The sequence below is a fragment of the Drosophila simulans genome, chromosome 3L (genome assembly GCF_016746395.2).
Source record: "Drosophila simulans strain w501 chromosome 3L, Prin_Dsim_3.1, whole genome shotgun sequence".
NCBI lineage: Eukaryota > Metazoa > Arthropoda > Insecta > Diptera > Drosophilidae > Drosophila > Drosophila simulans.
The window spans coordinates 5,921,739-5,936,643 of record NC_052522.2 but is presented as its reverse complement, the minus strand read 5'-3'; the positions used below and the strand labels follow the sequence as shown (position 1 = coordinate 5,936,643).

Below are 14,905 nucleotides of genomic sequence, written 5' to 3'. Positions count from 1 at the left end.
TATGGGATATGTCCCTTAAGCGAAAACTCCGGAGTTCGCCTTGATCCAGTCCAAGTAGCTGGTCACGCGAGTAAAAGCAGCTGGCTCTCCAACCTGGCAGCCATCGGGTGAGCCAAAGGAAGTGATTCCTATTAGAGTTCCGTTCAAGGCAAGGGGGCCGCCAGAATCACCCTGACAGGTCGATGTTCCCTTGGGAGTGGCAACGCAAATGACCTTGCTGGTCACAATTAGGCTATTGAAGGCCTTTTGGCACACGGAGTTCTCAATAACCGTCAGTTTGGTGTACTGCAGGTCCTTAGCCACGCCGGTTTCGCAGTCCGAGATCCTGCCCCATCCGGAGGCAACTGCGGTTTGGCCCACGTAGGTGGAGTAGTTCGTGGCGATGGCGGGCAGGGAGATCTTGTTGACGGAAGCCGAGAAGGTTACGGATGGGGTCTTGATCAGGGAGATATCGTTGCGCACGGTCAGGGAGACATAGTTGGCGTGCTGGATCCAGTCGGAGCTGGAAACGGTGTGGGTGAACTGCGGCTTGGTACGGACAGTAGCTCCGTAGTAGATGGTCACGGAGGAGGCACTGTAAAACGCCAAAACTAATATTCTAAATATCACGGAACAGGGTCATTTCAACTTACCCTTTGGTGCAGTGAGCTGCTGTGAGCACCCAGGTGTTGTTGATGATGGAACCCCCGCACCACCAGCTGCTCTCAGTTCCGATGAAGCTGAGCCCCACCTGGTATGGAAACTGGTCCGCCACAGCGTCCTTGCCATTCGTAATGCGACCATTGATCGAAGGAACTACTGTCCTATCACGAGGATGCAGAGGAGCGATCTGGGGCAGCAGACCAGCGGAGGCAGAGGCGATGGCCAGAACCAAGACAATTAAGACCTTCATACTGATGATTGATCGTTCAATGAATGATTTCCCTCACTAGCCAGGTCTGTTTTATACCTGACCTAAAGGGTCTTATCTGGGCGATCGCTGGGCAAATTCCCATCAGATAGTATTTGCAGAATTTTGTTTTGGGAAAATCCAAGCGCATAGAAACCACCTTACAGTAATTCAAAAATCATTATTTTGTTACCAATTTTAAATATATACTTTATGATAAAGAATTTTGTAAGTAAAATATCCTTAAATAAATAAAGGAAACATATTATATTATGAAGTAAATAGAATTTTCTATGATCCCCCATCAGAAATGCAACATCTTCAAAAATCATAAAAAATATCCATAGATACACATTTAGTAAAATGTATCTGTATGTATTACAAGTGATTCTAGATGAGCCTTCTTATAAATTTAAAAATAATAATATTTAATAATAATAATATTAATTATTATTATTACTTGAAATTACAACGCCAAGCGAAATGGGAATTTCCACAAATGAAACTTCTGACTTAGCCATAATTTAAAATCAACTTAATCGCGTGGGGTTTTGCCCATTGATTTTGATAACACCCAAAAGGTATATAAGCCAGATCATGTAATCACCATTAGTTAAACTAGCTATCAACATGAAGGTCTTTCTTGTCTTTGCTTTGGCTATTGCCTCCGTTTCTGCTGGAGTCCTACCCCAGGACAATCCCGTGCATCCTCGTGACCTTGATATCAATGGTAGGATTACGAACGGCAAAAACGCAGCTGAGAATCAGTTTCCCTACCAGGTGGGACTCAGTTTCTCCAGCTCATCTGGCAGTTGGTGGTGTGGAGGCTCCATTATCGCTAACACCTACGTCCTGACAGCCGCTCATTGCACTGATGGGTGAGTATCCCTGACGGCTTTTCTAAAATACTTTTAGACTTTTACAATCCTTGTGCCCAGATCCTCATCGGTAAAGGTCTACTATGGTTCCACCGTTCGCACCAGTCCGAAATTGACCCACACCGTGTCTAGCTCCAACTTCGTGCAGCACGCCAGCTACAACTCGGCCACCCTGAAGAACGACATTTCCCTGATCAAGACGCCATCGGTTACCTTCACGGCTTCCATCAACAGGATTGCCCTGCCTGCCATCGCCAGCAGTTACTCCACCTACGCTGGACAGACCGCAGTGGCCTCCGGATGGGGTAGGACCTCCGATTCCGCTACTGCCGTGGCCACGAAGCTGCAGTACGCCGATCTGAAGGTCATTGACAATTCTGTGTGCCAGCAGTTTTACGGAAGCTCCACGGTCACCAGCGGAGTCATCTGCGTTGCCTCAGTGAACGAGGTCTCCACGTGCCAGGGTGATTCCGGCGGTCCTTTGGCCTTGGACAGCAAACTGATTGGTGTTACCTCTTTCGTTTATGCCAAGGGCTGTGAGAAGAATGCACCTGCTGGTTTCACTCGCGTCACCAGTTACCTGAATTGGATCAAGACCGAGTCAGGAGTATATGCTTAGAGGAAACTCTGTTTGACTTATACTAATAAATCATATTTGCAAGACAAAGTGGCCAATAGTTTTACCTTTTAAATCGGGAAGGGTAATTAATTTTAATATTGGCCAATTTATTAAGCATAGCCTCTATTTGCTAATAAATTGATATTCAATATTTCGCAAAAAGAATTGTTGAAAATCACTTTATTAAGTTTTTTAACTTTTCCAATATTTGTATCCGCTTTACTATGTAAATACATTTTAAGACATATGATTTTACAACATATATAAAATTTGTTTAAACATGGTTGAACAGAATTTCCACATTCCACATCACATTCTTTGTAAGGTACCTTAAATTATATAATATCTTAATGTGGAAGCTGCTAAATTATGATAAACTTCGCATTTATAACAATAATTATGTTCATACACTTTTAATCTTTATATATCCCCCAAATATGTTAATTGATAAAAGACTGTAAATTTTTCGAAAAGAAAATGCTAATCTAAGTTGCTTTTGTTATTGATTTTTATTTAATGAACCGAGTTAAAAACTTGGATACATTGAAATGACCTCCTTAAGCGGAAACTCCGGAGTTGTTCTTGATCCAGTCCAAGTAGCTGGTGACTCGAGTGAATCCTGCTGGTGCTCCAATCTCGCAGCCATCGATAGATCCAAAGGAGGTGACACCGATCAAAACGTCGTCCAAAACCAATGGGCCGCCGGAATCACCACCGCAGATGGAGGTGCGATTGACACCATCCACACAGATAACACGACTGGTAACCACCAAGCTGCCATAGGTCTCCTGGCACACGGAGTTGGAAATGACCGTGAGATCAGCGTACTGCAGATCCCGGGCCACCGAGGTCGAGGTGTCGGAGGTCAGTCCCCATCCGGAGGCGACAGCGACTTGTCCGGCATAAGTGGAATAGCTGCTGGCAATAGCTGGGATGGCAATCTTGTTGACGGAGGACGAGAAAGTCACGGATGGTGTCTTGATCAGGGATATATCGTTGCGAAGGGTCACGGAAACATAGCTGGCATGCTGGATCCAGTTCGAGCTGGAGACGGTGTGGGTGAACTTGGGGCTGGTGCGAACGGTAGCTCCATAGTAGACGGTCACGGAGGAGGCACTATAAAATGTAACAATAAATATACAGGAATGATTGTTTTGGAGGTCGTTATCCAAATTTACCCGCTAGTGCAGTGCGCTGCAGTCAGAACCCAGGAGTTGTCAATGATGGAGCCACCACACCACCAACTGCCCTCCGCTCCAATGAAGCTGAGTCCCACCTGGTAGGGGAACTGGTCCGCCACAGCGTTCTTGCCGTTGGTAATGCGACCAGTAATAGATGGTGTCGATGTCCTGTCACGAGGACGCACAGGCAGAGCCTGAGGCACAAGTCCAGCGGACACGGAGGCAAGAGCCAAAGCCAAAACTACGAAAACCTTCATGGTGATCAACAAGAAATTAATGAATTTTCTTTACAAACTATGGCTGTTTTATACCAGTCTTATATCGTCTTATCTTCATCAGTCCATGGGAAAAGCCCTTACCTGTGTGGGGAAAATCCCTATCAGCTAAATCCATTCGTTGACGTATTGCAGTATGAGTGAACTTTATCAATATAATTGTACTATGCATTTGATAGCATTGACTTATCCTTATAACACTTAATTTTTATGAAGTCAAAGGTAGGCAAGGGATTTTCACCAAACAAGCAGATTAAGACCATAATTCAAAGTCGAATTAATTTATTTGGGATTCGCCCAAGGTGTCATAATGATAAGATTCTTGATGGTGTATAAAAGCCTCAATTATCAGAAGCAAGACATTCATTAACCGTACAACGATCAGTATGAAGGTCCTCGTAGTTTTGGTTCTGGCCATGGCCGCTGCATCCGCTGGGCTCCTGCCCCAGATCACGCCTGTGCATCCTCGAGACAGGATCACAAAACCAACCATCAATGGACGCATAACAAACGGAAAGAATGCAGTTGAGAATCAGTTTCCCTACCAAGTGGGACTCAGCTTCATCGGGTTGAAGGGAAGCTGGTGGTGCGGTGGCTCCATCATCGACAACTCCTGGGTGCTCACTGCTGCTCATTGTACTGCCGGGTAAGACTTATTTCCTATAATCCAGGGAACGACAAAGTCATTTGGAACAACTTTTTTCCTCCAGTGCCTCATATGTAACCGTCTACTATGGAGCGAAACCACCTTACAGTAATTCAAAAATCATTATTTTGTTACCAATTTTAAATATATACTTTATGATAAAGAATTTTGTAAGTAAAATATCCTTAAATAAATAAAGGAAACATATTATATTATGAAGTAAATAGAATTTTCTATGATCCCCCATCAGAAATGCAACATCTTCAAAAATCATAAAAAATATCCATAGATACACATTTAGTAAAATGTATCTGTATGTATTACAAGTGATTCTAGATGAGCCTTCTTATAAATTTAAAAATAATAATATTTAATAATAATAATATTAATTATTATTATTACTTGAAATTACAACGCCAAGCGAAATGGGAATTTCCACAAATGAAACTTCTGACTTAGCCATAATTTAAAATCAACTTAATCGCGTGGGGTTTTGCCCATTGATTTTGATAACACCCAAAAGGTATATAAGCCAGATCATGTAATCACCATTAGTTAAACTAGCTATCAACATGAAGGTCTTTCTTGTCTTTGCTTTGGCTATTGCCTCCGTTTCTGCTGGAGTCCTACCCCAGGACAATCCCGTGCATCCTCGTGACCTTGATATCAATGGTAGGATTACGAACGGCAAAAACGCAGCTGAGAATCAGTTTCCCTACCAGGTGGGACTCAGTTTCTCCAGCTCATCTGGCAGTTGGTGGTGTGGAGGCTCCATTATCGCTAACACCTACGTCCTGACAGCCGCTCATTGCACTGATGGGTGAGTATCCCTGACGGCTTTTCTAAAATACTTTTAGACTTTTACAATCCTTGTGCCCAGATCCTCATCGGTAAAGGTCTACTATGGTTCCACCGTTCGCACCAGTCCGAAATTGACCCACACCGTGTCTAGCTCCAACTTCGTGCAGCACGCCAGCTACAACTCGGCCACCCTGAAGAACGACATTTCCCTGATCAAGACGCCATCGGTTACCTTCACGGCTTCCATCAACAGGATTGCCCTGCCTGCCATCGCCAGCAGTTACTCCACCTACGCTGGACAGACCGCAGTGGCCTCCGGATGGGGTAGGACCTCCGATTCCGCTACTGCCGTGGCCACGAAGCTGCAGTACGCCGATCTGAAGGTCATTGACAATTCTGTGTGCCAGCAGTTTTACGGAAGCTCCACGGTCACCAGCGGAGTCATCTGCGTTGCCTCAGTGAACGAGGTCTCCACGTGCCAGGGTGATTCCGGCGGTCCTTTGGCCTTGGACAGCAAACTGATTGGTGTTACCTCTTTCGTTTATGCCAAGGGCTGTGAGAAGAATGCACCTGCTGGTTTCACTCGCGTCACCAGTTACCTGAATTGGATCAAGACCGAGTCAGGAGTATATGCTTAGAGGAAACTCTGTTTGACTTATACTAATAAATCATATTTGCAAGACAAAGTGGCCAATAGTTTTACCTTTTAAATCGGGAAGGGTAATTAATTTTAATATTGGCCAATTTATTAAGCATAGCCTCTATTTGCTAATAAATTGATATTCAATATTTCGCAAAAAGAATTGTTGAAAATCACTTTATTAAGTTTTTTAACTTTTCCAATATTTGTATCCGCTTTACTATGTAAATACATTTTAAGACATATGATTTTACAACATATATAAAATTTGTTTAAACATGGTTGAACAGAATTTCCACATTCCACATCACATTCTTTGTAAGGTACCTTAAATTATATAATATCTTAATGTGGAAGCTGCTAAATTATGATAAACTTCGCATTTATAACAATAATTATGTTCATACACTTTTAATCTTTATATATCCCCCAAATATGTTAATTGATAAAAGACTGTAAATTTTTCGAAAAGAAAATGCTAATCTAAGTTGCTTTTGTTATTGATTTTTATTTAATGAACCGAGTTAAAAACTTGGATACATTGAAATGACCTCCTTAAGCGGAAACTCCGGAGTTGTTCTTGATCCAGTCCAAGTAGCTGGTGACTCGAGTGAATCCTGCTGGTGCTCCAATCTCGCAGCCATCGATAGATCCAAAGGAGGTGACACCGATCAAAACGTCGTCCAAAACCAATGGGCCGCCGGAATCACCACCGCAGATGGAGGTGCGATTGACACCATCCACACAGATAACACGACTGGTAACCACCAAGCTGCCATAGGTCTCCTGGCACACGGAGTTGGAAATGACCGTGAGATCAGCGTACTGCAGATCCCGGGCCACCGAGGTCGAGGTGTCGGAGGTCAGTCCCCATCCGGAGGCGACAGCGACTTGTCCGGCATAAGTGGAATAGCTGCTGGCAATAGCTGGGATGGCAATCTTGTTGACGGAGGACGAGAAAGTCACGGATGGTGTCTTGATCAGGGATATATCGTTGCGAAGGGTCACGGAAACATAGCTGGCATGCTGGATCCAGTTCGAGCTGGAGACGGTGTGGGTGAACTTGGGGCTGGTGCGAACGGTAGCTCCATAGTAGACGGTCACGGAGGAGGCACTATAAAATGTAACAATAAATATACAGGAATGATTGTTTTGGAGGTCGTTATCCAAATTTACCCGCTAGTGCAGTGCGCTGCAGTCAGAACCCAGGAGTTGTCAATGATGGAGCCACCACACCACCAACTGCCCTCCGCTCCAATGAAGCTGAGTCCCACCTGGTAGGGGAACTGGTCCGCCACAGCGTTCTTGCCGTTGGTAATGCGACCAGTAATAGATGGTGTCGATGTCCTGTCACGAGGACGCACAGGCAGAGCCTGAGGCACAAGTCCAGCGGACACGGAGGCAAGAGCCAAAGCCAAAACTACGAAAACCTTCATGGTGATCAACAAGAAATTAATGAATTTTCTTTACAAACTATGGCTGTTTTATACCAGTCTTATATCGTCTTATCTTCATCAGTCCATGGGAAAAGCCCTTACCTGTGTGGGGAAAATCCCTATCAGCTAAATCCATTCGTTGACGTATTGCAGTATGAGTGAACTTTATCAATATAATTGTACTATGCATTTGATAGCATTGACTTATCCTTATAACACTTAATTTTTATGAAGTCAAAGGTAGGCAAGGGATTTTCACCAAACAAGCAGATTAAGACCATAATTCAAAGTCGAATTAATTTATTTGGGATTCGCCCAAGGTGTCATAATGATAAGATTCTTGATGGTGTATAAAAGCCTCAATTATCAGAAGCAAGACATTCATTAACCGTACAACGATCAGTATGAAGGTCCTCGTAGTTTTGGTTCTGGCCATGGCCGCTGCATCCGCTGGGCTCCTGCCCCAGATCACGCCTGTGCATCCTCGAGACAGGATCACAAAACCAACCATCAATGGACGCATAACAAACGGAAAGAATGCAGTTGAGAATCAGTTTCCCTACCAAGTGGGACTCAGCTTCATCGGGTTGAAGGGAAGCTGGTGGTGCGGTGGCTCCATCATCGACAACTCCTGGGTGCTCACTGCTGCTCATTGTACTGCCGGGTAAGACTTATTTCCTATAATCCAGGGAACGACAAAGTCATTTGGAACAACTTTTTTCCTCCAGTGCCTCATATGTAACCGTCTACTATGGAGCGACCGTCCGATCTAGTCCCCAGTTCACCCAGACTGTCTCCAAGTCCGACTGGATCCAGCATGCCAACTATGTTTCCAAGACTGTCAGCAACGACATTGCGCTGATCAAGACTTCACCCGTGTCCTTCTCGGCTTCCGTGAACAAGATCAATCTGCCCGCCATCGCCAGTAGCTACTCCACCTACGTGGGAGAGACTGCAGTTGCCTCCGGTTGGGGAAGGACCGCCGATACGGACACCGGAGCTACAAAGAATCTGCAGTTCGCTGACCTGACCGTTATTCCCAACTCCGTGTGCCAGAAGACCTATGGATATTTGGTGGTCACTAGCAAGGTTATCTGCGTCGACACATCCAATTCCATCTCCACCTGCCAGGGTGATTCTGGTGGTCCCTTGGCTCTGGATGGTACTCTAATTGGTATTACTTCCTTTGGAGCTGAGGACGGCTGTGAGATTGGTCTTCCAGCTGCTTTTACCAGGGTAACCAGCTACTTGAATTGGATCCAGGACAATTCCGGCATCGTTGCTTAGAAGAGATAAAAAACTATAATTGCTTTCGATAATGAAAAAATACAAATTAAATGTTTAATTTGATTTGCAAGCTAAAATGATTTTCATGCTAAAATTGATTATTTTTCTGCAACAAATCTACTAATTACGTTTACTAGGGGTAAGTCCCCTGGCAAACGATTACGTTTCCGGAACTGGGGGGCTTATCAAGTAGAAAGCTAAAATCCGTATCAATAAAAATCTGTATTGGTTATCAATTGGATTGTGAAATTTCAAGTGGGTAATACCCGAAATTAATGTTATCTTATCTTGGGCAAATACATAGCGATTTCTTCTGGGAATTTCCACTTGGATTTAGATTTGCTTGATATAATAATTGAACGTTAATAATGTCTATACACCTTAAGAGGTGATTTTAACTTTTTCACAGGTGAATGAAATGAATGCGATTATCATTATGTTATCAAAATCTGTTTGCAGCTATACGATTTTATTATACAAGTTACACTATTCTTTGAATTGTTTTACAAACTTCTAAAATACAGTATTGGCTAGACTGATATTTCTTGTGTTCTCCATTTGCAAACGGAAATGGCCGCCGAGCACTTCAGTATTGTTTGACTTCCATCCAATGGCGGCCGCATCATCGAACTTTTGTTTGCTTTTTGTTCAATTTTTATTAGATACCATTTGTTTGCGTGCCTTGACTGTTTTGCTACTTGAGCCGAAGCTCCGAGGTTCGAGCTCTGTTTTTATGTTTATGCGGAAATCTGCAGAAATTGTGTCAATATCAATAAAATTAGATTAGTATCGACGAGGACGACGACGACAAACAAGCAACCGAAGTGTGGCAGGCAACAAATAAAGTCCCTTCCCCTTCGCCTGCCGCCCACTTCCGTCCTTAAGCCAATTTCATGTGTTGTGGGCTGCTTCCGTTTTCGGGCTGACTTCCGGCCCACTTCCTTTGGCTGTGTGTGAGTGGGTGTGTGGGTGTGTGGGTGTGTGTATGTGACAACTGTTTAAATGCCTTGAAATTGTTGCAATTTTGATCCGTCCCAATTGGGTAAAGTTTTCGGTGGGCACAAAAGCATAGGGCCCCACTTAATCTCAGTTAATTTTCTTAATGGAAAAGTTTTTCTCAGTTCCTTTCATTCATTTTCTCCCTTTTGACTAGGCTCAAAAATTGCTTTTCACTTAATTCTCGTTTCGGGGGTGCTGGTGAATTTTTATGCAGCAACCCAATTTTCATAATGCGCAAATTAGAAAAGTTTTTCGCTTCAAGTTTGCTCTGCGAATTTCTCCTATTGAATTTGCGCTCAACTTAAAGCTGTTTTCCCCTATTGATTTCGCATTCAAAACATTTACGGGGCATTATCGCTGGCTTTTCATTTTCACACTACCCCGCAACAATAAACAACATGAACAATTGTGTCTCCATTTCTCATCTGGTAGCGTAATCTTTTATATAAACACAGCCCTGGCGCTCCAACACTTTCCACTCGATGTCCAACTAAGAAAAACATTTGCACAAGGAGCCCGGCGAATGGCGGGAAAAGCCGGAAAAGTCTGGCAGTGGAAAAGGGAGGTCTTCACTCCGCGCCGACTGAATCACGTGACGAATGATTGAGTGCACTTCTGTGTGCGCTTTTTCACTTAAAATGTGCGATTTCAATCACTAAAAGCAAAGGTACACATCGGAAAATCGAATCAGCCATGGCTGATGGAGTTTCTGGAGTGCTTGCCGCACTGGTTTTTTGCCAGTCGAAGGACCATTAACCGCAAGGTGGGCAAAAACAAAAGACATTCGCAGTGCATTCAAAACCGGAAGAGTAAGTTGGCAATAAAAACGTTGAAACAAGTTATGTGCAAAATGTCCGGGACACGTGATGGACTTTTCACCTAAAAAAAAAAAAAGGAAAGGAAATACGAGGAGTTAGAATGCCTGAGGACCTCCGCTAAACATTCCGCACATCAAAAACGACGCGCCACTTAACAAATCCCAAGTTGTCGTTGCGTGCCACGTGACTGGCATACAAAGCGGCCAAAGGACTCCTGGCAGGACCCGAAAACAATAGCTCTGCTTTGGTCCGCCGGAATGTTCTTGGACCGCTCGTTACTTTATGGCCAGCCGGCAAAACGCTTTCACGCACGCCCACCCACGCCGCCGCCCCTCTTGTCCAGCTGGCGACCTGCCGCGCTTAATTTCCGCTTGTAATGGACGCACGATAAATCCTGGCAAGCGTTTCCGAATCTTTAGGACTTTCCTCACGCGGCACGCAATCGAAATATATATTTTAGAGACTGCCGCCCCCTTCACTTGGACTGCTTGTTGCACTCGCCAAGTTTATAAGTTTTATTAAATTTGTAGTATCTCAGTTGGGGCCTGGGGAAAGTATGAGCCGGCTTGGTATTTCATTATATTAAAACAACTTTTAGCTTGAAAATTAAATAAATGGAAGAGGTTTTAGGAAGTACACGATAGTACTAAGATAGAGAGCAGAAATTGTACTTCTTTATTAATCTTCCACCTTACTTTAACATTTTCTAAATTCGGAGTCTGCAACTTTCGCTAGAACCCCTCCCCCTGCCCAACATTTAGAGACCCATCCTATTCGGTGATTTCAAATCGAAAATCCTTTTAACTTGCAACCGCAATGTGCCAATTGCCAGGGCCATTTTTATTGTCGCCCGTCGTTAGTCAAAGGCTAAAGTCGGTAACAACTATTGCCTGTCTCGTTGGTAGCCCCCCCTAAATCCTCGCCATCCCCTTCGAATTTGCACCTGAGTTAGCCCACCTGTGCGTGTCGCCTAAGCCGGCGATAAGGTGAGCACATTTGGAAGGACGAACGGAACCAAACCGAACCGAACCCCTTCGATCCTGAGTCCTGGATCCGTGAGTATCCCGCTTTCGCTACGTGCCTTTCTTTGCGGCTGCGATAAATTGCTATTGGTTTGCAGTTGGGCCAAAAGGTAAAGCTGCTAATTTATTAGCCAAAGCGACAAACAAAGCATAAATAAGCACGGGTTTGGGTTCGCAGTCGTGTATCTGCAGTTGCGGCTGTAACCATCCGTCCGTCTGACCTTAAACATTCGATTTGCTCATGGCCATTTCGGCTTTAATGTGTGTGAAAGTGGCATATAAATTTCAATGGGGCGTAAGGATTCGCTAAGCTCTTGGCTTTCCAGCCATGTGCCACGCCCACCCTTGGGGGGCTCATCTTGTCACTGTGTGTGTACATACGGGCGTGTGTGTGTGAGCCAAACAATGGGAAAGCGACAACGACAACGCATATTCAATAATGTCGCTTTCAACTTTTATGCTTGCAAAATGCAAAAATCTGCAGTCAGAGGAATGGAAAGCGGGCACAGATAGTAAGTTGGCTAAACACATTCATGCATTTTGCAATGCTGCCAAAGCCCGTCGGACTAAAGTTCTTGGCTGTGAACAATAGAAAAACGAATTAAACAAAAAAGCCAGGCCAGCGGCAGCATTCACATAAGTATATGTTTCTATGGGCACTTGAAGAAATTTCCACAAAAAATGGCAATATATATTTATAAAATCTGTACGCAAATATAACGAATTTTGATAAATCTAAATATGTTGCAGTCTTTGTAAATTTAATAATAATATTCACATTTTTGGTAGTACGATTTTAAATTTTGCTTTCCTTTTTTAGTGTGCGCGCCACCGTTTGTGGGTGTAGATGTGTGCCACAACAATAAGCAGAAAGGCAGCAGCTGCAACAATGGCGAACAGCAAAAATGAATGCGAGTGCGAATCCAAGGGAATGCGGAGCAGGCTCCGCAAGTCCTCCACTGTTGCTTTTACTGGCTTTTGTTTGCCCCACCACCTCCGACCTGCCACACCCCTCCCCCAATCATCCTCCTTGTTATCCAACGCCTCTTTTGGCACCACGCGCCCCGCTCCTTTGTCGCTGCTGCATTAGCCACCATAGTGCATTAATGTTGCACGCTGAGCATGTGTGTATGACTCTAGATGTGCTGGCTTTACTTGGCTTGCGACTCGCAAATAAATGTGGAGCATGCTAAACAGGATCTGATCCGACTTCGATATCTGATGTGCATAAATGCTGGCCAAATGGATAATCGGAGCCAGTCACTGGGCTGCTGAAATTTGGAAAGGCTATAACTTAAATTCAACTCAGGTTTCAAGATATATATAAGAATAATATCCAATGAAAAATTCCCGCAGATATAGGGTACTGCTTGTCTCGGCTTTGATTTCCACTGCTCCCACTTTATGTCCTTTGTTTTATTTTCTTGTATTTTGCACTTTTTCGTGCCTTTTCCGCAGCAGCACTTACAGTTGATCGAACTGTGCCGGCAAAGTGTGTGATTTGGAAAAGTTTCAAGTGGCAGGGCAGCCGTCACAACTCTCTGGCAACTGCAGATTCGCCTCCCGCACCACTCGAAAAATGTGGAATCAATAGGGAATGGGTCAATAGCATGCAATTTGGGTTAGGCAAACAGGCAAACAAGAGGGGTCCGGGTAGGGGCGGGCACGGGTTCGGGTCCGGGTGTGGCCAAACATTATGGCATAATCAGCAGGGAACTCATCCACAGGCAGCGTTACTGCGAGTGGGCCACGTTCGCGTCTGCTGCATTCAATTGGCCAACGGCGCTGGGCGAACTCTGTCTGCCAATTGGCCAAAAATGCCACAAAAACATATTTGGCAACGCAGCAACGTCAGCAGCAGGACAAACTGCTCCTGGGTCAATGTTGATGTTGATGTTGATTTTGGACATGAGAGCCAGCTGCAGCAGCAGTAGCAGCAGCATCAGCACCAGCAACCGGAGTTTGGGCCATAAAATCAGGCAGTCAATGAGCCAAATAGCCGAAATGGCTGTTATTGTTATTGCCGCAGCCCGGCAAATTAATGAGGTGTCCTATTCGGCCATCAACTCCATGCATAATCGAACTAGGACTCTAGGCTCTCGACTGCAGTTTTGTAATTGAGCCTGTCACTTGTGGGAGGAGCAGGATTTTCCCGAAAGCGTTGAAAATTGTGCACATAGCTCACGGACTTTAATTGGGCGAGGCTTTAAAATGTGCAACAAAAACGTTTGGCTAGTGGATCTTAATTAAAGCTAATTCCATTTACTGAATTTGAAATGTATTTTTTTGTAATATACCATTTTCCCTTGGTGAGATAGCAGCAGCAGCTTTAAACACTTTACTTTCCTGTTCTCTTGACAACTTTTTTGAGGATGTTAAAATAAAGCCGCCATGAAAGTGCAGGCAGGCACTATAATCCCGACATAATGTTTAGCATTCTTGTAGTCGCTTTTCATTCCCGACAGTCCCCAGACAATATTTGCATGAAAACTGTTACTGACACTTAAACATATTCCTGCCAAAAAAAAAGAAATGGAGGCTAAGAGAGGGAAAACTTTCTGTCGCTGTCGCTTCCTTTTTATTGTTTTCTGTAATTTTTCGTTGGCTGGCATTGTTGGAGTTTTAATGACGAGCAGGACTGGCAATTGTCGCCTTAATGTCAGCCAAGGCGACAACGTAGACACAGGATGTACGAAACTCTTAGCCCTCTCTGTTGCCGACTTTTTAAGTTTACATTTTTATGCGAATCTCTGGGTCCGACTGCCAAAGATACTTAAAATGCAAGCCCAACAAGTTTTGGACAGGATTGGGATAATGGTTTTCATTTCCAAGCTGGCTCCAGGCACTGAAACCCATTTGAGAATGGTAATCCTAAAAAGTTCCTTTACCTCGGAGTCATAAAGCACTTATAGCTCATACGCCATGTGTCACGCTTTCCAGTGAGGGAAAAAACTTTCAAGGCATTCGCAAACACTCTCACTCTCGGCGGTGTCACAAACATTTTTAATTAGCCTAATGAAAAAGTTGAGACGAAAAGAAAATCCTCTTTTATACTTCTATTATAATATCTGCTGTGGGTTCGGTGGTTCCATTACAAAAGACAACCCGCTGACAAATGAAGAAAACGCAGCGCAAATAAGCAAAGCTATAATTCTCACCATTGTGCAGCTGAAAATGCAAAGGGAAAAGGTTTTCCCGAGCTGTAGAACAAAGAAGGACGACTAATGAAAAGCGCTTGTAGCAAGAGAGCAAAAATCCAGGGTAAATATAGGAAAAAGTCTTTTTCGCCATATTTGCCATTGAGAATGTTCAATTAAAAAACTTTTACCATGCAAAGGCAGCAGACGAATGCCTAAGCCACTTACAAATTATAAGCTTCCCGTCCCAAACCCAGCCCTTGCGCCGTATATAATT

At 44.0% G+C, this 14,905-nt stretch overlaps 6 protein-coding genes across 8 annotated transcripts; 3 read left to right on the top strand and 3 right to left on the bottom strand.

The window, feature by feature from the left end:
* Positions 1-15: 15 nt before the first annotated feature.
* Positions 16-911, bottom strand: LOC6736951 (serine protease 1). Its single transcript, XM_016170924.2, has 2 exons — positions 633-911; positions 16-574 (listed from the first exon to the last, which is right to left on the bottom strand). The coding sequence occupies exons 1-2, from the start codon at positions 890-892 to the stop codon at positions 16-18; spliced, it is 819 nt and encodes a 272-aa protein (XP_016030595.1). The 5' UTR covers positions 893-911.
* A 430-nt stretch (positions 912-1,341) lies between these two features.
* LOC120284734 (serine protease 3-like) lies at positions 1,342-2,423 on the top strand. The gene is made up of 2 exons (XM_039293280.2): positions 1,342-1,767; positions 1,828-2,423. The coding sequence occupies exons 1-2, from the start codon at positions 1,520-1,522 to the stop codon at positions 2,384-2,386; spliced, it is 807 nt and encodes a 268-aa protein (XP_039149214.1). The 5' UTR covers positions 1,342-1,519; the 3' UTR covers positions 2,387-2,423.
* Positions 2,424-2,856: 433 nt separating this feature from the next.
* On the bottom strand, positions 2,857-4,316 carry LOC6736949 (serine protease 1-like). Its single transcript, XM_002083760.4, has 2 exons — positions 3,565-4,316; positions 2,857-3,502 (listed from the first exon to the last, which is right to left on the bottom strand). The coding sequence occupies exons 1-2, from the start codon at positions 3,822-3,824 to the stop codon at positions 2,944-2,946; spliced, it is 819 nt and encodes a 272-aa protein (XP_002083796.1). The 5' UTR covers positions 3,825-4,316; the 3' UTR covers positions 2,857-2,943.
* LOC6736950 (serine protease 3) lies at positions 4,226-5,964 on the top strand. 3 transcript variants are annotated; one of them, XM_039293202.2, is made up of 3 exons: positions 4,226-4,390; positions 5,211-5,308; positions 5,369-5,964. In XM_039293202.2, exons 1-3 carry the CDS (start codon positions 4,229-4,231, stop codon positions 5,925-5,927), a joined length of 819 nt encoding a protein of 272 aa, XP_039149136.1. In that variant the 5' UTR covers positions 4,226-4,228; the 3' UTR covers positions 5,928-5,964. The 3 variants fall into 3 exon arrangements, with proteins under 3 accessions (XP_039149136.1, XP_039149137.1, XP_016022775.1); XM_039293203.2 differs by lacking the exon at positions 5,211-5,308 and having other exon boundaries at positions 4,229-4,488; XM_016170120.3 differs by lacking the exon at positions 4,226-4,390 and having other exon boundaries at positions 4,883-5,308.
* Positions 5,965-6,397: 433 nt separating this feature from the next.
* Positions 6,398-7,751, bottom strand: LOC120284722 (serine protease 1). The gene is made up of 2 exons (XM_039293200.2): positions 7,106-7,751; positions 6,398-7,043 (listed from the first exon to the last, which is right to left on the bottom strand). The coding sequence occupies exons 1-2, from the start codon at positions 7,363-7,365 to the stop codon at positions 6,485-6,487; spliced, it is 819 nt and encodes a 272-aa protein (XP_039149134.1). The 5' UTR covers positions 7,366-7,751; the 3' UTR covers positions 6,398-6,484.
* An 18-nt stretch (positions 7,752-7,769) lies between these two features.
* On the top strand, positions 7,770-8,652 carry LOC6736948 (serine protease 1). The gene is made up of 2 exons (XM_039293201.2): positions 7,770-8,029; positions 8,094-8,652. The coding sequence occupies exons 1-2, from the start codon at positions 7,770-7,772 to the stop codon at positions 8,650-8,652; spliced, it is 819 nt and encodes a 272-aa protein (XP_039149135.1).
* The last annotated feature ends 6,253 nt before the right edge of the window (positions 8,653-14,905 follow it).